General features: G+C 32.3%; 3 protein-coding genes and 1 pseudogene across 3 annotated transcripts; 3 read left to right on the forward strand and 1 right to left on the reverse strand.

The window, feature by feature from the left end:
* The first annotated feature begins 4338 nt into the window (after positions 1–4338).
* Positions 4339–9795, forward strand: LOC105121181 (leucine aminopeptidase 1-like). The gene is made up of 10 exons (XM_011019731.1): positions 4339–4721; positions 5315–5729; positions 5819–6013; positions 6208–6433; positions 6714–6840; positions 7011–7106; positions 7864–7941; positions 8226–8286; positions 8769–8956; positions 9456–9795. Exons 1-10 carry the CDS (start codon positions 4488–4490, stop codon positions 9582–9584), a joined length of 1749 nt encoding a protein of 582 aa, XP_011018033.1. The 5' UTR covers positions 4339–4487; the 3' UTR covers positions 9585–9795.
* A 1953-nt stretch (positions 9796–11748) lies between these two features.
* On the forward strand, positions 11749–15200 carry LOC105121182 (uncharacterized). The gene is made up of 7 exons (XM_011019732.1): positions 11749–12158; positions 12454–12495; positions 13071–13153; positions 13262–13363; positions 13466–13680; positions 14472–14566; positions 14644–15200. The coding sequence occupies exons 1-7, from the start codon at positions 12017–12019 to the stop codon at positions 14910–14912; spliced, it is 948 nt and encodes a 315-aa protein (XP_011018034.1). The 5' UTR covers positions 11749–12016; the 3' UTR covers positions 14913–15200.
* Positions 15201–21712: 6512 nt separating this feature from the next.
* LOC105121184 (transmembrane 9 superfamily member 8-like) lies at positions 21713–25722 on the forward strand. The gene is made up of 7 exons (XM_011019733.1): positions 21713–22017; positions 23030–23194; positions 23288–23397; positions 23485–23593; positions 23681–23793; positions 23911–24064; positions 24174–25722. The coding sequence occupies exons 1-7, from the start codon at positions 21889–21891 to the stop codon at positions 25329–25331; spliced, it is 1938 nt and encodes a 645-aa protein (XP_011018035.1). The 5' UTR covers positions 21713–21888; the 3' UTR covers positions 25332–25722.
* Positions 25723–25843: 121 nt separating this feature from the next.
* Positions 25844–27269, reverse strand: LOC105121323 (aspartic proteinase CDR1-like; annotated as a pseudogene).

A 27269-nucleotide genomic window follows, 5' to 3' on the forward strand; every position in this document is an offset into this window, starting at 1 on the left:
CATGGTGATAAAAACGAGACCCGTCAGCATGGAGGAGGACGTCTATTATGATGAAAATCTGGCCTTTTTATTTATTTATTTTTGCAGAAAATGAAAGAATTCAAGAACCGAACGTATATGTCAGGAAATATACTATGAGCAAAATACATGTGACGTTTCTGTTTGTTCTCATCGTTTCTATCCCAGAAAAAACCATTATCATGTCGGTGTGTTTGTGTGTGTATTGTATTTATTGTTTTTGTATATTTTTAAATAGAAAACATTTTAAAAAAGAATGATGCTCCGGCATGCCCCATTAATGAATTTGTGCCTTCAAAATCCGAATGCCAAGGTGGAGCTCACCCTCTCTCCCGAATGATGCACCGGCATGCCCCATTAATGAATCTGTGCCTTCAAAATCCAAATGCCAAGGTGGAGCTCACCCTCTCTCCCTTTCGTCCCCGGCATGCCCCATGACAAGAACCGCAGAGTCACAGACAACACACATATATATAACAAGAAAAAAGGGGTAAAAAAAGGCAGGCAAAATGAAGAAAATTGAATTAGCAGCAAGGAGTTGTTTGGACATTCTTCAGTGCAAGCTCAGGTCACAGAAATTGGTGAGTGCATCTTAACTGCTACACCAATATTTGATTCTTGAAGTCTGAAGAAACAGTTTTTAATGCCGAAATGATAATGTAAACTATACTTTAATGACTCTACATAAAAATAATAACGTGTCTGTGAATATAAAAATAATAATAACGTGTCTGAATATAATAATAATTGTTTTTTAAAATAGTTTTTGTTTAAAAATATATTAAAATAATTTTTTTATTTTTTAAAAATAATTTTTAATATTAGTATATTAAAAATTTTAAAAAAAATTGAAAAAACATTGTTTCATGCATGTTTCTAAATGGAATTAAAGAGTTGACATCAAAACCCCAAATCTGGTTGATAATGTTAGCTATCAGAGAAAATCAAGTAATTATACCTAAAGGAACTTTTAAACTTTTGTCCAGAACCTATCTCAAGCTAGTTCAAAAATATAATTTATCATTAAATATATAAAAATAAATAAAATACTGTACTCCCATTTCTTGTAAAAGCATTTTTTTTTTTTTTGATAATTTAGACAACATAACATTAGAAGCACAGGAGTTTTTCGGCGCAACAAACTGTCCAGGAGAATAAAAGGCCGAAGTAAGCCCAAAAAGGGCCTAAATAGAACAATAAAAAGCCCATACAGAACAACAACATGAGTTCCCAAATGAATAGCAACATGAGAGGCCCATTAATCCCAACTAGAGAAAACAGAGAAGCCTGATTAGGCCCAATAAGGGCCGAAACTGAATAGCCTTATAAAGCCCAGCCAATTAACAAGAAAGAATAAAAGAAAAGGGCTTGACTGAGGAGGCGAGGGGGGGCAACCAGGAGAAAAGGAAGAAAATAAAGAAGAAACACTGGGCCTTGTTACCGAGGAGGTGAGTGAGGCCTAATAGGGAGGAAAAGAATTACCATTCATGACTTAATCAAACTTTTTTAAAAAAAATCCACAATCGGGAGATGTTCAAAATCATTTGAAGTTTTTTTAATTTGTTGAATGAAACTTTAGCACCATGTCTAAATTCAAAGCAAACAATTACCCATGAAATCAGAGTGATGAGAAAATGAGCTTTTTGATTTTTTGCTTTGTCGTGTAAAAATAAATATGAAACTAGTAGTGCTGGTCATATTAAAAAAATAATATAAAAAATTATTCAACTATTCAATATTATTACTAAACTTAACTCAATATGTTAATTTTAAATTTTCACAACTTGGCTCTCATTAGTTGACTTGAATTTAAAATTAACTTGTAGTTGAAAATAGTATTTGCTTTTAAAAAAAATTAAAATGATATATTTTTTTAATATAAAAATAGTTATATATTAAATCAACTTGGATTTCATAGCTTAATTCGTCAAATCTGCAACCTGGATTACAAATTTCATTGGATTTAATAATCTCATTTATACGTGCATGTTTATGTGTGACAATAAAAATAAAAGTCTGTAAAATTAAATATCAATCAAATATCAAAATGTTTGTTTAAAATTATAATAATATCGTAAAAAACAAAATAAAACAAATGTTGAATAATAATAAAAAAAAAAACAAAAAACAATTCAATCGAACACAAAAAATTGAAAGGTGAGATTTAAACTACATAAGCTATTTGGCATTGTTTTTAAAACTGACCTAGCAAATTAATCTTAAATTCTCTAGACTCAACTATTTATCTAGTTTGAATTTAAAATTAACCCATATAAGAGTTGTTTCAATTTAGTCAACTTGATAAATCCAAAGTCAATCTAGATGAACAATAAGAAGCTTGATTTGCCTTTAAAAAATATTTTGAGATGACATCTTTTTTTTTCTTTTAATATTGAAATTACAACATATTAAATTGACTCAAGTTATGTGACTTAACTCACTATACTCGCAACTCGAATTACAGGTTTTGCTGGGTTTAATAACTTTTTAACTGTTTTTTACTCAACAACATGATAACAAAAACAAAAGTACGTGGAATTAATTACCAACCAAATGTCTGGATATTTGTTTGAGATTGCAATAATCTTACAAAAAACAAATCAAAATAAATTTTGAAGATCAATTTAAAATAAATAAAATATTAAATGATTTAGTCAAATAAAAAAAAAGTAAAACATGGTTCAATTAAAAAAAAAACAAGAGATGAAATTTAAACTTATTGAACTATTTGACATTATTTTAAACTTAATCTAGAAGGTCAACTTTAAAACTTTTTGACCAAAAACCTCACTTAACTTAAATTTAAAATTAATTCACATGAAAATTTCCCTTAACCCTATTGGCATGGTGTGTTCAAGACAACTTGAATAACCGACAAAAGAGTTGTTTGATTAAAAAAATAATTCAAGATGATATATATTTTTTTAATATTAAGATGATAATGTATTGAATCAAATTAGGCTTCACAGCTTAACCTGTCAAAAGCAAAAGCTGGTTCATTAATTTCGCTAGGTTTAAAAGCTAATGTTAATATAAAAATAAATATTTGTAAAATTGATTATTAATTAGATGTTGAGATATTTATATGAGATAATAATAATTTTATAAAAAATAAAAAAAATATGATAATCAATTAAAAATGTTAAGGGATGTGATAAAAAGGATAAAATGTAAAAAAAATATTCAATAAAAAAAAGAGAATTGAAAGATAAAGTTATAAAAAAATAAAAAACGATGATAGATTTTTTTTTTAATGAAAAAGGACACTTTCTTTATTTTCCAAACGAAACTTTGATTTTTTTTTTTATTATAGTAGTTAATCTGTAATGAAGTTTGAGAAAACTTTGATTTTTTTTTTTTATTATAGTAGTTAATCTGTAATTAAATTAAAAACCTTAGCTCGTACAAATATGCCACAAAAAATCAAATCAAGAAGAGAAAAAAGTCGCAAATCAGTGTTTGATCTAGCAGTGGAAGGGGCTTGTCTCCTTCCACTGTACCTGGGTTCGAGCCCTGGCGTACACGCCTGTCAACCCCGCGGTGCCTTACATGTCTATTGGGTTTGCAGGGTATTCAGTGGGCCGTAGAGATTAGTCATGGTGCGCGCAAGCTGGCCCGGACACCCCACGTAAATAAAAAAAAAAAGAAGAGAAAAAAGTCCAAGGACTAATTTGTTAAAAAAAGGGAAGAAAACAAAATCAAAAGTGAAAAAAATCCAAGGACCAATTAAATAAAACAGAAGTGAGGTGCTACCATCACAGAGTCCAGTTCTTTTAGTTTGTTAGGTAATTAATTTATAATTAAATTAAAAACTTTATCTCTTACAAAAATCCAATTCTTCTTTGTTTGCAAGGTACATGTCATTGGACAGGCGACACGATAAAGGCATAGATATTAAAAAGTTGTTTGAAAATAGGATAGAAATTATTTATTAAAGTATTTTTTTTAAATATATTAAAATAATATTTATTTTATTTTTTAAAAATTATTTTTAATATTTTCATATCAAAATAATAAAAAACGTTATTAACTTAAAAAAATAAAAATAATTTTTTAAAAATAATTTTCAATTATAAGGCCAAATGCTGAGCACAAAATAATGAATAAAATATGTAAGTAGTGTTTGTCTTCGATTTTTTTTTTTAAATTTTATTTTTTTTAGATTTTATTTATTTTTTATATATATTTTTGAACCAATAAAAATATTTTAATTTATTTTCAAATAAAAAATAATTTAAAAAACAACATACCCAAACTGCACATACTATACCCAAACAGCACAGTACTTTACCCATCAAACGAGTTATCAGTAGCCAACCGAATCTCGGCCATGTCTATACGCCTAGCCGAAGTCAAAAATCCAAATGGTTGGTCAGAGATGATGTCAATGGCACCATTAAGATCTATCTTAAACTAAGTTTTTGGTGGATGGGTTTATTATCAATAAATAGAGACACCCACACTGAAAAATGGCCGCCACGGTAGTATCCTTGGCCACTTCACTTACTGCTGCTGTTGTCCCATCATCTTTCTCATCTTCCTCGTCCTTCGTTTTCACCAAACTGTGGTCGACACCTTGTCTTAGAATCACTTTTTCAGTCTCACCCTTTTCTTATTCCAGAGGAGGCGGCAAACTCATGGCTCACTCTTTAGCTCGTGCTACTCTTGGTCTTACCCAGCCTGCTAACATCGATGCCCCTAAGGTTTTTTTTGGGCCTCCTCCCTCTCATTTTTCCTCTAAAAGAATTTACCCCAGCGTTTTGTCTCTTTGTTTTTTGTGGTTGGATCATGACGATTGTTGATTTCTTATGATGGTTTTATATTCGTAAAGTTAATCACAGATTTGCGTGTGTTCTGGGGGTTGGATTTTGTATATTCTTCTTTAATTTTTATTAATGGGTTTTCGTTTTCAAAGCCAGCTATAGATTTGAATGTCTTTTACGATTAACAATAATTGAAACTGGCGTGTGGTTTTGCTTTTGTATGCATGAAGTTGTGGTTTTGATTGGTTATCAAGGGTTAAAATTCTAATTGAACTTTTTTTTTTGTTGATGGGGTTTTAGTTTTTGCTTTCAAACCTTATTGGTGTTGTATTTCCGTCTGTGATTTATGGCTTGAAGTTGTGCTAAATTTATATGACCTGATTGATTTAGTTTTATATGGATCAGCATTGTACTGGGATGTCTTTTTGTTATATTTACCTTCTGAAATGTGCCTTGATAAAATATTAATTGGTGAAGTTTGTATCTATTGGGCACCGGAGAGGTGGATGATGTATTTCTGTAATCTTTGACAGATTGCTTTCTCTGCAAAAGAGATTGATGTGGCAGAATGGAAAGGAGATATCCTTGCTGTTGGTGTTACAGAGAAAGATATGACAAAGGATGACAGCAAGAGGTTTGAGAACTCTCTTTTAAAAAAGCTAGATGCCAAGCTGGGTGGTCACTTAAGTGAAGCCTCTTCGGAGGAGGATTTCACAGGAAAATCTGGCCAGTCATTGGTTCTTAGACTTCCAGGTCTTGGTTCCAAAAGAATCGGCTTGATTGGGCTTGGACAGTCTGCTACAAACACATATGCTTTTCGCAATTTTGGTGAGGCCATTGCAGCTGCTGCAAAGACTGCTCAAGCCTGTAATGTTGGCATTGTGCTTGCCTCAACTGGAAGCACCGCAAATGAATCAAAACTTAATACTGCTTCAGCGATAGCATCTGGTACCAATATTGAGAACTAATAGCATTGTGACAATTGTTTGCATTAACATTTGGAAATGCTTTATGTTGAATGGTTTAAAATGTGACAGGGACTGTGCTGGGGACATATGAAGATAATAGATATAAGTCAGATTCAAAGAAACCTGTGCTTAAATCCGTGGATATTCTTGGTTTTGGAACTGGACCTGAGCTAGAGAAGAAGCTCAAATATGCTGAAGATGTTTCTTCTGCTGTAATTTTTGGAAAAGAACTTGTCAATTCACCAGCCAATGTACTCACCCCTGGTTCGTAATAGCTTCATTCCCCTCAAGGCTTATGGGCACATTGCACCAATTACAATTACCACCTGACTGCTTCCTGTGTTTGAACTAATGTTTTGACGGGCCAAATTTCATTTTCCCATCCCAATACATAGATATGTGTCCATACATGTGTCTGATCACAGCTTTAATTGTCTGCAATGATTTCTATGTTTCAGCGGTACTGGCGGAAGAAGCTACAAAGATTGCTTCCACGTACAGTGATGTTCTTTCAGCTACCATCTTGAATGCAGAGCAGTGCAAAGAGTTGAAAATGGGATCCTATCTGGGTGTTGCTGCAGCTTCTGCTAATCCTCCTCATTTCATCCATTTGTGTTATAAGCCTCCAAGTGGACCTATTAAAGCCAAGCTGGCATTAGTTGGAAAAGGATTGACTTTTGACAGGTGATTGATTATATACATTTGCAAGTTCTAAAAACATATGTGGGGATAAGCTGTGCTTTTGGATGTCCAATGTGTGATGGCGTAATGTAACATCATTTGGATATCTTTCATGTAACTGCAAGTCTTGTTCATGCCCTGTCAAGGAGGAGGTTATGCAGCTGACTACTCTATCAGCATGTGTTTTTCCCTTTTATTGGATGTGGTGCTTCTATTCATTTATGCTTTCCATTTTTGGGATGTCAGTAGGGATTCTTAAAAGCTGTGTCTTTTATGTTTTCAGTGGTGGCTACAACATCAAGACAGGACCTGGCTGTTCCATTGAGCTCATGAAATTTGATATGGGCGGTTCAGCAGCAGTTTTAGGTGCAGCAAAAGCCATCGGTCAAGTTAAACCTCCTGGAGTTGAGGTAAGCCTCCCGTGCTGTCCTTGTTCTCATAGTCATTGCTAAAACCAGGTCCCTATCAATCTACTTAGGTCTTGTTTTCTCCCTGTCCCTTATCCTACCGTTCTTGTGCAGTTACATGCATTTTTCAAGTTTAAATGCCCTCGAGACTTAGCAGAAATTTTGTTATGCAGGTCCATTTCATTGTTGCAGCTTGTGAGAATATGATTAGTGGAACTGGTATGAGGCCAGGAGATATAGTGACAGCCTCAAATGGAAAGACAATTGAGGTATGGCTTTGTCATCCTGCAGGGCATAAGACATGAAAAAAAAAACGAGGCCTTTTTTTTATATATGATTAAAGTGTTGTGGTTTGCATGGATTTAGACATGCATTTAGGAGTCTGCTTGTCAGGACTTAACACCCCCTCCCCCCCCAAAACCATCACCACCCAACAGTTGGCTATTGCTATCTATGCATCATGAAATGTTGTAATAATTTAATCAAGACATTTTGTTAAAAAGCAAATCCTGCTTATTTTCTGTTGGTCATTGTTGAGTCGAGATAGCAATAATTCAGGTTTGAGTTAATAGAATTAGGCATGTCCAAATCCCCAGTCTGTTTTATCATATGGACCATATGCTTCTTTCTCTTGCATCAACAGAAAAGTTTAGCTGTGACTTGTTGTTTGTGTCAGGTAGCTTTGGCATGTCTGTTAATTGAAAACATTCCTGTTTGGTTTTCTTGTCCTTTTGTCATTGACTCCTTTAGTGATGCCTTTTGTTGCCTGTAAGGTTTTTCTGATGTATTTAGTTTCTTACTGTCAATGCATAAGAAAGGAACAATAAAAGAAAAGAAAAAAGCATCGCAAGAGAGATGAGCTCCTTTACTATTGTTGTAATTAAGTAGTTTAACTATGAGGCAAAGTTTACTGTGTTCAAAAGGATTTAGAATCTCTTCTGTCCTTCATATCTTTCAAGGGTTGGATAACATTATTTAATTTCGTCAACCAGATATGTAATCTCTTGCTCGATAATTCCATTGCAGGTCAATAACACTGATGCTGAAGGCAGGCTTACACTTGCAGATGCTTTAGTTTATGCCTGTAACCAGGGTGCAGAAAAGGTATCATTTAAACATGGTATTGTGACCAATCAGATAGAAATTTTGGATGCCTTGGAATGACCATATTAAAATATATGTTTACCGGGTAGAAGTTGTTGATTTTAGTTGCTCCATAAGTTGAAAATTTTTGTACCTTGATATTTGATCAGCAATGAAAATAATAGTTGTATGACCTCACATTATCATCTCTGAAGTTAACATGGTAAGGATGCTGCATGCTGATAGTTATATAATCGTTTGGTTCGAATTTAGAATGCTGCTTAATATTTTAAATTATTTTGTAGATAATTGACTTGGCAACCCTAACAGGAGCCTGCGTAGTTGCTCTTGGGCCCTCAATTGCAGGTACACACTTACATTCATGTTTCTGCAGGGTTGTGCTGAAATGCAAGTTTTCAAACACATTTTTATTAATCATGCTGGGAAGTCTGATTTTGGTGGGGATTTATTTTTAAGAATTTCTTTCCCCATTTTTGTTTTCTATGGTTGAGGGAGGGAGTGGTGGGGGTTGCAGAAAAGCAAGTATTTGACAGCTGAACAAAGATGCACGGATACCATGATGTTTTTATGCTCTTAAGAATTTCTGAAAGGTTCAAATGAGGTCTATCACCAGCTAAAGATGTCACCATGCTTTGGGTGTGTTTGCAGTTTTTAGAACACTGTTTACAACTTCTAAACTCATGTCTTCAAGTGTCTCAAAGACATTAATGTGTTTGCTTATTAAACTTGGTATTTGTTGTTACTTATAGAATTGACACTTTCTCAGGGCTTGGTTTGATTACTCCATTGCCTGTTGTTTAATAGATGAAAAACCTTTTTTTATGCAGGTGTTTTTACACCCAGTGATGAGTTAGCGAATGAGGTATTTGCTGCAGCAGAAGCCAGCGGAGAGAAACTCTGGAGGATGCCGATGGAGGAAAGTTACTGGGAGTCCATGAAGTCAGGAGTAGCTGATATGGTAAACACTGGTGGCCGTCAGGGTGGGGCTATCACTGCAGCTCTGTTTTTGAAACAGGTGTGTGACCATTGCATTCTGTGCGTATTCTCATAGTTGTGTTCCTTGTATCCATGTCTGTTCTTCACAATGAGATTACCCATTTAGATGGACATGCAAAGCAGTGTCCAGGTGAGTATGCAACTATGTGTAGAGCTCAGTTACTTGGAAGAGTTTCCATTATTTTCTACAGCAACTATATTCCTATCCATGTAGAGGAGTTGGATTTGGGCACCTCAAAGTGAAGTGTTTGGGTAATGTACCAAACAGTAAGAGATTTCTCAAAGTTTTCCTGTATGCGTGTTGTCATCCAGAACGAATGCTGGCTGTTTTTGGACAGAACACCATCCACTGTCCACATGTTTTGGCAGGGAATGTTGTCTACCAATCTTTGGATGGAGAACCGACGAGAGGAGGAAAAGGGAAAAATTGATAATTTACTGGTCATAAGCTCTTGTTTCTTGGCACCATATAATCTCACATCCAAGGAAATCCTGAAAATTTATCTTTGATCATGCAGTTTGTTGATGAGAAGGTTCAATGGATGCATATTGACATCGCTGGCCCTGTCTGGAACGAGAAGAAGCGCGCTGCAACAGGATTTGGCATCCAAACCCTTGTGGAGTGGGTCCAGCAACACTCTTCTTAGATATCAAAAGAGGAGAAAAGGAAGCTTTGTATGCTTGTTTTGGTGGTACTGTGAGTCATATGAATAAAGGATATTGGAAATGTAATGGGATTTGCCTTGAGGCATGGCTTGGTTTTATCCCATGACTTTAAATCATAGTTCCTGGTTTTTGAACTTGATAAAAAGCATCAGCAGCTGCAAATGGCATCCTTTAGTTTGTAATCTTCTCTTCCATGAGTTTTGCACGCACAATTCGCGCAAGAATTTAATCCAAATCTTATGTCATCCCTAATCAGTTAAATTGAGGTTCTTAGCAAGTTTCTGAAAGTTGGATTCCAATTATACAGGGTAGAGGCAATCTATGTTCTTGAGCTTGTTAGGCAATCTAATTTATCTTTACCTTTGGGAGAAAAAAATCAAGTTAGTACTTTTTTTGTTTGTAATTAACGAATGCATTTAGATATATTTCTTGCATATGTAATTATAGCATATTATAATTATATAAATACATGCATGTCAATGTATACATATATTATAATTTGATAACTGGAAGAATGATATTAAAAATTAATTTCAATCGAAGTGATTTTTATTTTGTTATCACTATTTGCTATGTGTAGTTTTTAAAGATATCACTCCCTAACGCCAAAAGAATTAGCTATCAATTAATCTCTTCGATAAATTTATTTTATTCAATATGTAACATATTAACAAATATATATTTAATCAGGAAATATCAAGTAAATAGTGTCCAACCTATGTGAATATTATCACATTAGTCCTCCACCTTTAAAAACTTGCTAATTAACTGAACTAATCCTATTCAATTGCAATCATAAAAATATGAGGTTGATTTGACTATAACTGAGAGGTCATACCAAACTCATTAGACCCAATTTAGCACAAGGTTGAATTCACAAGTTAAATAGATTAAATTAGGTCAATTAAAATATTATTTTTAATTTTTTTTAGATTACAAGATTAACTTTATTGAATAATCTCTCAAGACTGGTTTCATTCAAATTAACCTTTTAAATAATCTCTCTCCTTGACTTGTATAAATGGCACTAAATTATACCCATGCCTATTATATCGAGTCTAATTCGGTAATTTGGTGAATATTTATTATATAGACCGCATGATTGAAAAACAAATCAAAATGGACCGCGCGATCTAAAAGAAAACAAAAATACAATCCTTTAATTTTGATAAAAACCAAAAACAAATAACAAATCCGGGGATTTTGCATTGATATATTATATTATATTTTTATTTTTTTAAAAAAAAATCCGGGGATTTTGCATTGATGTCTTTAAAGTTGAAGGTGTTAACTTCCACTGTTCCACTTCCTGCTTTATTTAAACATTTTGGATACTTTAATATGATATATTATATTATATTTTTATTTTTTTAAAGTAATATTCAACAATTCTCTACTTCATCTCAATGATTTATAATTTATTTTTTAATATTCGTGTTATATTTTTAATAAAATCTCAATAATATCCTTAACACTAACAATAATTATAGCAAACGTACTCTTTTTAGCCTTTTTTTCTTCATATATTTATTTATTTATTTATTCTCCTATTTTTGACTTTAAAAAACACTGCGAATGTGGTAATATCCGGTCAATATTGTCATAATCTTTCAACAGTAGATCTGCCATCAATTCTTTTAATTATTTGATTGTTAAAGATTGTACCACAGTTTTTATAATATATTTTAGTGTTAAATCTACATAATTATCAAACTTAATTCAAGATATGAATTATTGTAGGTTTATGGATTAAGTGTTGTCTATTTTAAAACAATATTGTTTTATTTTTTTAGAACAACATGAAATTACATTGTTTTAAATAAAATTTAAAAAATCTGAAATTATTTTATTTTAAAAAAATAATAAATAAAATAATTTAAAAGAAAATTAATACAATCGGGTCTCATCTAAATTTTGCTAAATCTAATTATTGATCTAACCTGGCTAAATCTAATTATTTATCTACCTTGTGGTTCAAGTAATGAATTGACATGTCTCTATCAACTATTAAAGAAGTCGAATAAAAAAAAAATTGCCAGTATTTGATCAACGCTGAAAGAAACAATTACTTTCTTACAGTCCACACTTTTTAAGAATAATAATAATTTATTACAACATGCGCAGTCTCTACGTGTTTCTCTGTTCTCTGCTTTCACATTCGCACAGCGAGAAAGGGAGGTAACCCCAAATCCAAAAAGAATATACTGCACAGTACAGCTGCACTGAATCCAATTAATAAGACAAACCTTCACAGCCTGAGCTTGTTGACAAACACGGTACACCATTGCTTATGATCTCTTTTTGGTAAATTTCATGACCAACAACCACCTATGTAATATTTTGTTGAAGTTGAAGAAAAACAAATACTACAAAAAAGGAGAGCTGGTTTATATTTCATGAAAAAAGGAAAAAAATGAGTGTTTCCTTGACGGTGATGACCTTTAATCTTCATGATGATCAAGCTGAAGATACTCCAAATTCATGGGAGAAGAGGAAGGATTTGTGTATTAGTGTCGTCACTAGTTATTCTCCTATGATTCTTTGTACTCAACAAGGTTTGTTGCTCCTTTTTTACATGTGCGCTTGTGTGTGAAATTGTTTTTGGTTGTGTTCTCTTTGCAAAGGGTGATCTGGGTGTCTTTTAATTTCTGTTTTGGAGATGGGTTTTGGTTCCTTTGAGTTGTAGTTGAGTTTTTCATAGGGGATTTTTGTTCAATGCCTATGTGGGTTGTATATTGTAGTGTTTCCCTCACCTTGTTGATCTTATTGTCTTTCTTTTGGGATTTGAACGGTTTCTATTGGTATCTCTTATTGTTTATTTCTACTTCTTATTTTTGTGTATGGATTCAGGTGTGAAAACACAGTTGGATTATCTTCAGCAGTGCTTGCCAGGTAAGTGTTTTCCGATGGTTTTATCATTTGGCTTCATACCTTATGCAGTAAAACTTAGTTGACAAGTTGTTTGCACCATCTTTTCTCAACCAATAGTGCTGCTATATGTCACTTGATGCATTTTTATCTGCTATTGTAGCCGACACATTCATTGGAAATTCTTACTACCATTTGAAGCTATTCAATCTCCCTATGGCAGCAAATGAACTAGTGTCACTGGGTTCTGTGACATTTATGAAGGCCATATGATTAAATCGGTTCATATTCCTGCGGTATTAGCGATTTGCTGGATAGATAAAATGTTGAACTGCCAAACGCTTGCAAATCTTATAATTTTGGTTTCCTAAATAGAACCATGATCCTGATGGTTTATGCAGGACCATCACGAATATATAAAATATGGAACGGATAAATCCCAACATACTTGTGTTTCTATTTTCTGTTGTTATATTTTTCTACGTTTCTGCTCTTGACAGTATTGTGTTTTGGCATTCAAATGTATGCAGCGGTCAAAACTCGTTTTTAACTAACCAGAAACTAGGCTTATATTTGGGTTGATTGTTTTTATCTGTTAGGTTATGGTCAATTTGGAATATCAAGAAAAGGATCTCAAGACAGCCTAGATGAACACTGTACTATCTTCTATGACAAGGAAAAAGTAAGGAATGACTTGCTCTTCATTCTGGTTGAGATTTCCAATTCTGTTTAACGGAGATATTGATGGGATTTGGCCACTCTTCATGTGCTCTTGTCTTATTAAATGAAGGTAGAGCTGCTAGAAGATGGAACATTCTGGCTATCAGAGTCGCCTTCTGTCCCAGGAAGCATGTCATGGGGTGCTGCAGTTCCATGTATTGCAACGTGGGCTATATCCTTTCCAATACTAGTCTTGTCAATTTTGTGGTCACATCCTGTTTTTATTTGGATTTTTGGAGGTGTCTTCTTCCATGTTTCTTTGACATGATGTCACACATTCCAATTGAAAGGGATTGAGCCCCCAGGCTTTTCATTGCAGATAGTGAATACAAACATGGATGAGTTTAGTCCTCGTGCACGTAGACGAAGTGCTTTACTCACATGGCAACACATTGCATCCTTACCTCCTAGCTTACCAGTTGTGTATTGTGGAGGATTTAACACACACAAAGAATCAACTACAGGACGTTTTCTTCTTGGGAGATCAAGGTATCTTCATTACATAGACACTTGGGTTTTTTAAGTTGTAATTTTCTCGTGTTAGGTTTTTGCATGATATCAACATGAAGAACCCACAGCCATGTTTCAAGTTTGAAACTGCCCTTCTTATGGATACCAATAATACTAATCAATTAGCTGAACCAAAGAAATAGTTCTTTTTTTCTCTTCCTAGAATAGGATGCTTGTGCTTACAAAACTGTCATATGACTTCTTTTCTGAAAATGAAGGATTAAGACCTTTCACAGGTCCTTTCTAGACCTTGCCTTTTTTGTCCAGACTGGAATCAATTACCTAATGTTCATGTCATTGTATATATAACATGAATGATAATCTCAATTCAGCCCCTTCGGTTCTCACATTTTCCTTAGATAATAGGTGGTGTTGTAATGTTAGATGCTTGTGTTAATATAAATTATATTTTGAAACTTTTCTAATAATTTAAATTTTAAGGTGAAATAATTTTACTATATTATCAAAGTTTTGTTGACCGAAATGATCAGAAGCTCAAATTTTATTTTGATCATTTTAATAATGATGGGTTAAAAGTTGTGTATCTTTGTCTGTAGTAGTACAGTTGATGAAATGGCTAGTTTACGAATTGAGGCTTCCATTACCAAGTTATTTCCTTTTATCTTGTGAAACGCTGCTTGAGGATATATGAGCATTTCACTTTCATTCTTAGTGATTGTTTAAGGGATTGATTCAGTAGTAACAAAAAAGAAAAAAAGAAAAAGAAGAGGGGTTGATTCAGTTGCTTGCTGCTGGCTTTTCCTCTGCAGCGAGCATGGTGTCGTGGGAGATATGAGGGATGCATGGCCCAATGCCCAAGTGAGGAAAAATGTTTCCCTCGTACAAACTTTCCATCATTTCAAAGGTATCGTTTTGACAATTCTGTAATGATCATTCATTATGAAATAATCCTGCCAAAACTCAATTACTTAGTATTGTCAGGTGAAAAGCAAGGGGCCCTTGAGTTCTTCAAGTTAATCTTGAGGGCACTCTGCCTCTGCTGGGACCGCCAAACACAGGATCTGCACGTAGATTGGATTCTTTTCAGAGGTAGATCTTTGATTCCTGTCCAGTGCGAAGTGGTGAATGATAATATAAACGGGCGCTATCCATCGTCACACTACCCTATATTTGCCGAGTTTATGCTTCCTCGTTCCGTGAGACTGCTTGAGCCACCTCTTACTGCAGAAGAAAACCCGCTTGCTGTCTGATTTGAAGTTGATCCTTCCCTCCTCTCTCCTTGTTCTTTCCCATTAAACAGTAAGTGTATCGGCTGTCATTCATTGGTTTCAGTGTGAATTTAGGTATCTGTTCAAGCACAACATTCTTTTTTCGGGCTATACAAGGATATTCCACTGATTTACTTTCGATTGTATCCGAAAGCCACTGTAGTTTTGTCATACAGGATAGATTATTGACAGCCCTTTACGTTGAGCTGCTACTTTCTCAGCACTGGCCATTCCAAGGATAAATTAAAGATCCGTATTTTATCTCGGATTCATGGGAGTTTTTAGCCGGTTTAGATCAAGCTAATTTCCCTTTCTTCTTCTTCTTTGAACTTAACTAATCTAGATCTTAGTTCAACCCATAAAATATTTAATTATTTTTTTAAGATACACACAACAATAGGGTAAAATAATTCTTTTATATTATATTTTATTTATTTATCATAATCAAACAGAATAAAAAAACAAAACAATTATTTTATCTTATATATCATTTTATTTGTTATTATATCTCTATTTTCTTTATTTTTTCTATGTTGAATCTCTCGAAAGTTGAAGTTGTGAAAACCGAGACCAGGGAAACATGGAGCTTCGAATCAGGGAGACATTTATTTGAAATTTTCCCTCGGATTGTACACTTCACAATGAAAGGAGGATTACCGATTTTCTGCTAAACATAACAAATGAGCAGCTATGACTGTTCGGAGAAGCACATAATTTTTCATGTGCTGTACAATCCGAGGGGAAATTTCAGACAAATGGCCCATTGCTAATAAATTTTGAAATCCGTCAGTTAATTAATATGCCTATAGTAAATTAGAAAAAAATTAAAAAAAAATTAAAGACCTTATAACCTATGGGATATAAAGATGACTTTATTAATAAAGGAAAACATTGTGATGATGCACCCAACTGGGATTGGTTTCTGAGTGTGTGTTTATTTATTATCTTGATGCAGAATTTTTTTTAATATTAAAAAAATGTTTTTTAATATTTATTTTTTATATTATTAAATTAAAACTATCACAAATTATTAATTTAGTATTTTTTAAAATAAAAAATAATTTTAAAACATTTTAAAAAAATACAAAAACAAACACTTAAACACAAAAATACCAAAATTAAAGAACCTAAAATATTTGGTATTGTAGTTGCTGTTGTGGTTGTGGTTTTTTTTAAAATATTTTATAAAAAATACATATTTTATATATATTTAGTTAAAACTGTGGTTGAAATTAAGGTTGAACAAAAGTAGTTTAATATATCTAGTTAAAAGAATATTTTTCAAATTGAGGTTATAAAATAATTAAAAAATATTTTTAATTTAAATAGTGTAGATTTAACTACTATTATTACATCATAAAATAAATAATATTGATATCAAATATTTTTTATTATTTCATTAAACTATATGTAATGTCATCACATACGAAATCTATCCAACAATGACTATATTTTTTATGGTTTCTTAAATACACAACAATAAAAACTGAATTTTTTGTTATGTCATCAAACGATATCCTTCTAATTTTTTTCACTGGGTCGGACCTGGTAAGAACATAGTTGGAATTGCTGAATTTTTTTCACTGGATCGGACCTGGTAAGAACATAGTTGGAATTGAGATCAAATTCCACAAATGTTACATCATCATGCAATGTCCTTCTAATTTATGTAGTATTATTAAATAATATTAAATACTAGTTTTTTGAGTAAAACTTAATTTTTTAAAAAAAATTATAATTTTATTATACAAAATTCATTTGATAAGAACTATAATTTTTATAATTTTTTAAGCGTGTAATAAAATTAGATAAAATATTATCAAGAATAAAAATAAAATTACAGTATGAGTAAATTTAATTCATCTTAAATTATTTTTTTAATAAAAAAGTATTGTTTATATTTATGTGAATAGTACAAGTGAAATCAATTAATTATACAAATTTATTAAAAAAAACCTAAATTTATTTGTATAAATTATAAAAAATAAATTAAATCACTTATACTTGTTTTTTAAAATAAAAAAACTATTCATTTTAATAAATAGTACAATGATGGAGCATGGCTCCACATTGTTTTTTCAGACGAGAAGCAGTAAAATACTGCTTTTCCAAAACCTGCAGTGCCGTATAAATCCTACCCACTGAAAACATTTTTATTTTAATTACCAAATATTTATTAATATAACTACAAGTATATTTTACCTCCAATCACATTACCAAACAATCACGAGCCAACAAAATCGAGCTTCTTCCACCCCAAAGGCCTGCTAAACCTGGATTCAGTCAATAAACACCGTCGGACGCCGTACTCATGGTAAGCAATTATTTTTCTGGACGCGAATAATTTAATTAGCTGGACGATATCATCTAAGCTCTTTGGTAATTGTGATTGACTAATTACTATTGATTAATTAATAATAAACACGCTGTGACTGACCTAACAAGTTATCTGGAAGTATAACTTCAAGACGATGCACGTGCAAATTAACTTTGATTAAAAAGACAATTAGTTTATGGAATCCATAACGAGTGGGTTAAAGCTGACAAGCTTATAGTTTTTTTTTTAATAAAAATATTATTTTAATTTTGTTGGTGGTATGAATAAAAAAACACATCACTCTTTTAATAGCACAATTATATAGAAAAATAAGGTAGAATCGTGACTTGTTATATTAAAAAAGTTTGATAAAACTCTTTATGATAATGATGTTCATGGACTAAGACTATCTATAACAAAACTTTTCTCTCTTGCACATAATTTATGGCGTGGAGCTCAACTTACCATAAATCAATAATAGATTTATATAACTTGAGTTCTCAATCTAAATTTTTGAAGGTTAGTTTAGTATTTTGGTTCAATTATAAATTTATAAATTTTTATTTTTTTAGATTTAAATTATTTTTTTATATTTTTGGATCGTTTTAATTTGTGAATGACAAAAATAAATTTTAAAAATAAAATAAAAATTATTTTAATATATTTTTAAATAAATATCACTTTGAAAAATAATTTTTATCATACTACAAAACATATACACGAAAATAATATTTATTTAAAAATATATTAAAATAATTTTTAATGTAACATATTAAAAAATAAAAAAATCATTTTTTTAAAGTACGGTTAAATTAAATACCATTTTAAAAAATAAATAGTCTCTTTTAATGGCTAGCTTGTGGTTAGTTACGGAATAATTTTTTTGGCCTTTCTAGCTTAAGAAAGTCTAGATCTAGGTCGGCTATTGCATATGGACTCAATTATCTGTGAACCCAAGGCCACGCAAGTCTCTTGACTTCTCGGGTTAAAAAGGTAAACTATATTATAATCCTTGTAAATACTCCAATGTTCTACTTTGGTTTTTATAATTTAAAAATTTTGAAGGTCAAATTTTTGTCTTGACAAAAAGCTCCAAGGTTATCATTTTCTATGAATAGCCGAGAAAAACAAATAATGGGATCGTTTTTTAATTTTCATAATGAAAATTAGTTTACAATCTATATATTAATTTGTGAGTCAAATCAATTTTTTAATACAATAAAAAATATTCAAGTTATAAAAAATTAATTCATATTGTTATTACATTCATACTAATACATTAATTTTAAAACATTTTGACCCTACTTTTTATCTAGTTTAGTTTTAAAATTAAATTGTATAGGAGTTGTTCCAACATGACTGAATCAACTTAGCAAATTTAAATACAACCTAACTAATTAGTAAAAAAAATACAAGGATGACATTATGAGAAAAAAGATGAAATTAACATATAAAATCTTTGATCCAATTTCTTGCTTACCCAGGGTTAAACCATGTGGAAGTCTCGCTAGCATAACTTAACTAACTTGGATGGTCTAAAAATGACTCGATTGATTGATAAAATATTTGACGATGAAATTGAAAAAAAATAAAATTGAAACAATAAAAATCTTATGATTTGACTTTTTATCTAACTTGAATTTAAAATTAAATTGTGCAAGTTGACCTAATATGATTCAATTGACCTGACTAATTTAAAAATAACCTAGATGACTTTTTAAAAAAGGAACAAATTAAAAAAAAAAAAGAAGAAGAAATTGAAGGGAAAAAAAGAAGGTGGTAGCACATTATATGTTTTAGTATAGGGAATGGTTTTTAAATTTTAAAAGTATTTGTTGAATATGCATGAGGTTTTGTGAGAAGTAAATAAGAGAAAAACATGAAAAAAAAATGAATGAAAACATTGAAAAAATTGTAATTATATCCAACTCAACGGATTGATTCATTGATTTATGTATTCAAATCCTAACCCAGACAAGGTTTGTTTTTGACCCGTTTAAAAAATTTACCTAATCAAACTTAGAAGAGATCTTCTTAGTCCTATTCTAAGGGTTAACTTTGTTTTTTTTTAATCCAGAACAATAATGTTTATAAATTTTTTAATATAAAAAAATAAAATAATATCATTTTAGGATATATCTAGATTGGCTCATTGAATGTGAATTAGCTCAGTCAACTCATGACCCAAACTTATAACTAAGTTAGATCTTAACTTATAAAAAAATTAAGCATATTGTCAGTCATTAGTTGAATTTGATAATTATTAAAAAAAAAAGCATATTTATTAAAAAAATTAAGCATATTGTCAGTCATTAACTATTTAAGACGGCATTTGTTTACTATGATGGGATAAAAATACAAAGATGATAATGATAGAAACATATTAGTTAAAGAGATAAAGATAAAGATATAAAAATAAATTTATCTTTTTATACTTTTAAAATAGAAGTTAAAGATAGGAAAATGTATTTAGATACAATAGTTATTTTTTTCTTCTCTAAAATATTTTTATAAAAAAATCTTGAATTTAAAATTGTCCAACTAACTCATCACAATTTTCTTTTAAATTTATAATAGAGAGGTTTGAGAGTGTGACAATGATTAATTTTTAAAGTATTTTTTGTTTAAAAATATATTTTTTTAGATTTATTTTTTATATCAACACATCAAAACGATATGAAAATTTAAAAAAAAATTAATGTTAAGTTGCTTTTTTTATAAAAAAAATTATTTTTAATATCAATACATCCAAACGATTTGAGAACTTAAAAAAACTAATGTTAAGCAAAAACATGTTTGGTTAATCTTTGTTTGGGCTCCACTCTCAAATATAGGTTAAGTGTGTTTATTTTTGTGTTTAAAAAATATTTAAAAATTCTTGAATTTATTCTTAGTTCAAATTATTTTTTTATGATTTAAGATATTTTGATATTAAAAATAAATTTTAAAAAATAATAAAATTATTATTTTAATATATTTTTAAATTAAAAACATTTTATAAAATAATTATTATCACAATATCAAACACTACCGTCGACATATTATTTTTATGGTTAACTCAAAATACAAAAACTATCACTCTAGCAAACAAGTTCTTAGGATGAGATCATGCACCCGAAAAGAGACAAAAAATACCAACAAGGTGGTTGCGTGGTGACGGGATCATGGGGGATCCAATTCCACTCCACGATCTCACTTTTTCCTTTTCTCCCTTTGTGTTCTCCACCATCTTGCAAGGTCACTTTCACTCTCAAAATGTGTGTTCCTTTGTTTGGTGTTGTTTTTAAATTTTATTTTTAATTTTTAATTTTATTATTCAAAATTTAATAATTTGTTATCAAATCATTTAATATTTTCAGCGTAAATTTTTAATTTTTAATTTTATCATTAAATATTTTTTAAAATAGTTTGTTATTATTAAGAGTTTGTACTCCTTTAATAATTTTTTTAAAATAAATAAATTAGAAAATCTGAATATAATAGATTTTGTTTTCAATTTATTTTTTAAGAAACAATGTCATTATCTAGGTAATTTCATGTTTTGTGTTAAATGATTCCAAACATAAATCTTTAATTGAAAAATCAAATAATATAATTACTTGATAAAATCTATATTATCCAATAGTTTGAAGTTTATACAAAAATAATTCTAGGTTTGGATTATCACTTGATTAGCATATTTATTGGACTAAAAAGCTGTTAAAATAAAGTATCCTACTTCATGTTACTATTTAGTTCAGTGGTAAGGACTGTTTTTTAAAATATTTTTTATTTAAAAATATATTAAAATTAATTTAAAAACATTCAAAAAATTATTTTAAATAAATAAAAAAATAATTTTAAAAAATAGTTACATTGCACAGAATCGATACCTTGAAACAAAACACTATAGCTCTATTAATTATTAAAAAAATATATAAAAAGATCACCTTTAAATTTAATTTAGCTTAATTTGTGTATTTATTATGAAGATATTTGCTTATGCAATATATTCAACTCATAAATGATATTTGTTGGCACTAAGGGTTTATTTTTTGGTATAACCTACTTTTTACAACCTGCTTTTTTAAAATACATTGCACTGTATTTTTTATTTGAAAAGATAAAAATATTAAATTAATATATTTTAAGAATTTTTCAATATATTAATTTAAAAAAAATAAAAAAATCTAAAAAATAATGAAAACAGGGAGGGTTATCAACACTAATTTTTCTAAGAAAAACTAAAAAAATTATTATAAAATGAGAAAATAATAAGAAGGACCCTCAATTTCCGTGATACAATCAATCTCGACCTCACATCAAAAACAAAAAAAAAAAACAAGAACATCAACGATCAATAATCTCCCATTTGAAAATTTATGAACTAAAAAAAAACATAGCCACTACTAATAAGTAATCAATAATTAATTAATCACCAACTAATAAACATTAATTAATTCATCCATTGGTATCTGAGAAACAACAGAACAAAGCCCACGCACACAGACACCCACGTATCTCCTCCTCCACTACCGTTTCCATTTCTTGCGACCAAAGAAGACAACAGACATGGAATAAAGAAAACTGAGAGAGAGAGATAGAGAAGAGAAGCAGGTTTGCAGGAGATCTGATTTAGCTAGGTAGCTAGCAATAACAGCCATGGCGGGAGTCTCTCTCGCGCTCAGATTAGGAATCTCTTTCATGAAGTTTTCTTTGCTCTTGCTGTTATTAGCCTATCAGTCCCATTCCTTCTATCTTCCTGGTGTTGCCCCTCAGGATTTCATTACTGTAATTTACTCTACACCTTACTTCACTTATTAAATACGCATGCATGCATGTAGAATTATGCTGCTTTTGCAGAGAAATCGAAGATTTTGGGTTAGATCTTCTTGTTTTTCCCTTGATGGATTGTTACTGATTCTGTTGTTGTTTGCATGGGATATATATATTTTTTCCCTTTTCTTTCTTTCCTTTTAATGTTTTTTTCTTGACAGCTTTTGATTCTTGTTCTCTTGTGATTTTATGTACTTAATTTTAAATTTGTTTTTTTTTTAAGGAAATGATTTGTAAATTTTTGTTTGTTTGTTTCCTTTTTTGAAAAAAATAAGATTGGGATTTTGCAATCTGGAGGTGAAAATAATGAGTTAATCATAGAAATCTGATTTTGTAATGGAAATTTGGTAACTTAGAAGGTTCAAGTGATCTATTCTGTGTTTAACTGTGTTCTAGTGGATGGTGTTTTTTCATCACTGGCTTCGTTTTTATCTCTTTGAACTAAGTGAGATCAAAGAGTTTTGCTGCGAATGTTGTTCAGTTGAGTTTGGGACCTTGAATTTATCTGGTTTCCACATATATGTATAATGATCGTGTTGTTTGATCCAAGTGTTTGTGGTGTATGGAGAAGAAGGTGGGGTTGGGGGAGGGAACCGAGCAAGTGTGGTATGTTCCTTGTTACCATCAAAGCCAAGTTCTCAAATATTGATTGTTATTTCAATGCTTGAATGTTTATGTACTTTTATACCCATCAACATTGCATTATGTGGTTTGTAAATGGCTAGTGGTGATGCTTCTAAGGTGAATGTCCTAGTGCTTGTGACATTAGTTACCCTCAATGAATTATGATGATAGGATTTTAATTCAGTCTTCTCATTGTGGAATGTGGATACATCAAGCATGTTCTCCTGCATAGTTTCTTCATATGCTTTATATGTGTTTTCCATTTAATGAAGAAGATCTCTATCTATTGTTGTTTTGATCTTTTTATGCTTGCCAAGTTCCAACATTTTGTTTACCATTACAGGGGGCTGAGTTAAAGGTGAAAGTAAACAAACTGACTTCTACAAAAACACAACTTCCGTACTCATACTATTCCCTCCCATATTGTCCTCCAGATCGTATAGTTGACAGTGCAGAGAATCTTGGAGAAGTTCTTCGTGGTGATCGTATTGAAAACTCTCCTTATGTGGTAAGCTGTCTTAATATAGCTTGCTAGTCGGTTCTCTCTGCACATGTCCTCTCCTGTGGCTTCTGTGTAGTTGACATAAATGTTTTGTTGCAGTTTCAAATGAGAGAACCGCAACAGTGCCGAATTTTATGTCGGATAACCCTTGATGCAAAAACAGCAAAAGAATTCAAGGAAAAGATTGATGATGATTACCGGGTCAACATGCGAGTGCTAATTCTTTAAACTATTGGTTATGATTTTTATGTTAATAAAATCTCCTGTGACTTTCTGGTAAATGCTGCATGGAACAGGATTTTGGATAATCTTCCACTTGTTGTGCCCATTCCAAGGCTTGATCAGGAAAATGCGGTAGTGTATCAACATGGCTTCCAAGTTGGTCTTAAAGGGCAGTATGCTGGGGTAAGTTCTTGCTCTATCTAATCTGTTTTGATTATTATTATTGAATGCTGAATAGCGATTACTGAAGCAATTTATTTTTGTTTGCAGAGCAAAGATCAAAAACATTTTATCCACAATCACTTGACATTCACTGTCAAATTTCACAAAGACTCGCAGTCAAATTTAGCCAGGATTGTTGGGTTTGAGGTCAAACCATTCAGGTTATTCTCTCTGATTCTATGATTCTAAATTGCATTTTTTTGTTAACTTCCCTTTGTCTGTGAAATGACAGTCCGCTCTTTATTCTAAGACTGACTTATCATTTTAAATGAATCCAGCGTTAAACATGATTATGAAGGTCAGTGGAAGAATGAGAATACACGCTTAACAACCTGTGATCCCCACGCAAGGCGTGCAGTAACTAGCTCTGAATCTCCTCAAGTGATTGAGGATAAGAAACATGTGATATTTACATATGATGTTGCATTTGAGGTCAGTCATGTACTTTCATGTAAAGAAGTGACTTTTTCTGTTTGCTTCTATGACTCTAGCTTATCGTGTTGCTTTCTACTGTTGGCATATGTCTTGTTTTACCCTTCAGGAAAGCGAAGTGAAGTGGGCTTCTCGGTGGGATACCTATCTTTTGATGGCTGATGATCAAATTCATTGGTTCTCAATTATCAATTCTTTAATGATTGTTCTTTTTCTCTCGGGGATGGTGGCTATGATCATGTTGAGGACACTTTTCCAGGATATCTCCAAGTACAACCAACTGGAGACCCAAGAAGAAGCCCAAGAGGAGACAGGATGGAAATTGGTCCATGGGGATGCTTTCCGGCCTCCAACAAACTCAGACCTACTCTGTGTCTATGCTGGGACAGGGGTTCAGTTTTTTGGGATGATTTTTGTTACTATGATATTTGCTGCACTTGGTTTCCTTTCTCCATCGAATCGAGGTGGGTTGATGACAGCCATGCTCCTTCTCTGGGTATTTATGGGTCTTTTTTCCGGATATGCATCAGCTCGTCTTTATAAGATGTTCAAGGGAACAGAATGGAAGAAAATTACTCTGAAAACAGCTTTCATGTTTCCTGCAACGATCTTTGCCATATTCTTTGTCTTGAATGCTCTAATATGGGGTGAGAAATCATCTGGGGCAGTGCCTTTTGGAATCATGTTTGCTCTGGTATTCTTATGGTTTGGCATTTCAGTTCCACTTGTCTTTGCTGGTAGTTATATTGGTTTCAGGAAGCCTGCAATTGAAGATCCAGTGAAAACGAATAAGATCCCAAGGAAGATTCCAGAACAGGCCTGGTACATGAACCCAGTTTTCTCTATTCTAATTGGAGGCATTCTTCCATTTGGAGCTGTCTTTATCGAGCTCTTCTTTATCCTTACATCAATATGGCTGCATCAGTTCTACTACATTTTTGGTTTCTTATTCATTGTCTTTGACATCTTTATTGTCACTTGTGCCGAGATCACAATTGTGCTTTGCTACTTCCAGCTGTGCAGTGAGGACTACCTTTGGTGGTGGAGGTCTTACCTGACATCAGGGTCCTCTGCAATTTACCTCTTCCTCTATGCTGCTTTCTACTTCTTCACGAAGCTTGATATTACAAAACCAGTGTCTGGGATCTTATACTTTGGCTACATGCTGATTGCCTCATATGCTTTCTTTGTGCTGACTGGCACAATTGGCTTCTATGCCTGCTTCTGGTTTACCAGGCTCATCTACTCATCAGTGAAGATTGATTAATTGTTTGGTGCAACCTGAAAGGAATTGGTTTGTTTGTTTCTACACGATGAAGAGCAAATACCTCGTTTGGGACTTGGGATCAGAATTGGGGGAAAGAGGCATATTCAGAAGTACCATTTGGGTTAGTTTTTGAGTCTTAAATCATAGGAAAATATAATTAGCATCTTAAACACAGGTTTGGTAGATCTAGCTATTTTTACAGTTTTTTCCTGGTTTGTCTTGATGTTTCCCTTTCCTGTGACATCTAGGGGGATTGTAAAGCAGCCACCCTGCACTCCCCATTCTAGAAATGAGAATCAATCCTTGTACTATCAGTGCTTGTGCCCACCTTACAAACTATTCCCTGATAAACTGTCTACTGTCCACAATAAAATTTTCATGCTTAATTTTCGTTTCTAATTCACGATTTAGTTCTCTGCATGGCAGTGCCTCCGTTATATATATACTGCACTCATGATGGCCATTTTGTTTTGTTTGCTCTCTTGTGTTCAAGAGTGCGATTGCTGTATTGGATCATTGGACGTTGTAAGCCTCGTATGCTGAGAACTTAAAAGAAAAGGAGACTCTGATATTTCAATTCATGCTCTAGTCCTCAAGAAGCTCACAATCAATTCTTTGGAAGTACAACTTGTTTTGACCAATGTCGTAATCCACATTATAGTTCTGTTGGGCCATCATTCCAATGACGGACAAATTTTTGGAGTTGTCTCCATTGGCAGCACTAGAACCTATGGCCAGTCAAAACACTCTTGGAGCTATGTGAAGAAACATACTTTGTGTGTCGAGCGCTAATTGTGCTCCATTCGCAATATGGAAAGTCACTGCCGGAAACCCACTAAGATCCTCCCTCACACTCCCAATGGAGCACAGTTGGTTTGGCATGCCTTTGTACCGTTGTAACATCTCTCTGAAGAGACTTTGAACTTCTTCGCTAAGTGCATTATATGCATCTTGGGCTAGCCAAGTATATGTAGTTCCTGAATCAAGGATCACTCCATTATCAACCATGGCTGTCCTTTCAAAAATACGACGGTCCATCTCTAGCAGTTTACCTTCTATACTGATTCCTTCTAGTGTTACGTAGTAGCGGCCATAGCTGCTTTCTAAAGGTGTTGAATCACCTTCTATTATTGCTCCATCACCTAAGGATAGATGGTTGTAAGGATAATTAGGATCCATTATATTACCAACGTAGTAGGATCAGAATTGAGAACCTAATTGAGTTATTAAAGATGTCTCCCTGCCAGCTCCAAGTCCAAAAACTCCATTGTATTGACCTTTATCAACTTCAAGATTTCGACCACACCCCAAAAGTACCCTCGGCACCACAATCTTCATGTCGTCTATCGTCTCGAAGGTAAGTTGTTCAAAAACATAGATCCCGGTCGATCCTGGACCTCGAACATATGTTATATTGTAATTACATTCATTATAGGAGTTGCATTTGGAATAGTTACACCTATATCTCCTGCATGACATGCTAGAATAAGTGAAAGACTTGCTGGGATCCAAAATTGAAATAGGTGATTTGCTTGAACAAGGAATGCAAGGAAGGCACTTGATCCATAGAAAACTACCACCACTGTCCATGATTGCATGCTGTGGAAGTGGTGGATGGCCGATCGAAAAATTTATGTAGAATAGTTAACTGGGCTGGCTATGGAGAAGACTTGTTCGAATGTCATGGCTATCCGAGACTAGTGCCGACACCTGAACAAAACGCGCAATTGAAGTTTGCATAGCACGTCTTGCACGATCAACAATGGTGCCATTAGCATTATAACGGGGAGAAAAGATGGAGTCGCGATGAATTAGTTTGGTGACCAATCGCTTAGGTTTGGGGATGGTAGGTGCAAGTGCAACCATGGTGGTGCTCTTGGTTAGGGTAAAATGACCTGTGAGAGCTACAAGCAGGATTGCAATATCTATTGTTGCCAT

The sequence above is a fragment of the Populus euphratica genome, unplaced genomic scaffold (assembly GCF_000495115.2).
Source record: "Populus euphratica unplaced genomic scaffold, PopEup_1.0 scaffold31.1, whole genome shotgun sequence".
Lineage (NCBI taxonomy): Eukaryota > Viridiplantae > Streptophyta > Magnoliopsida > Malpighiales > Salicaceae > Populus > Populus euphratica.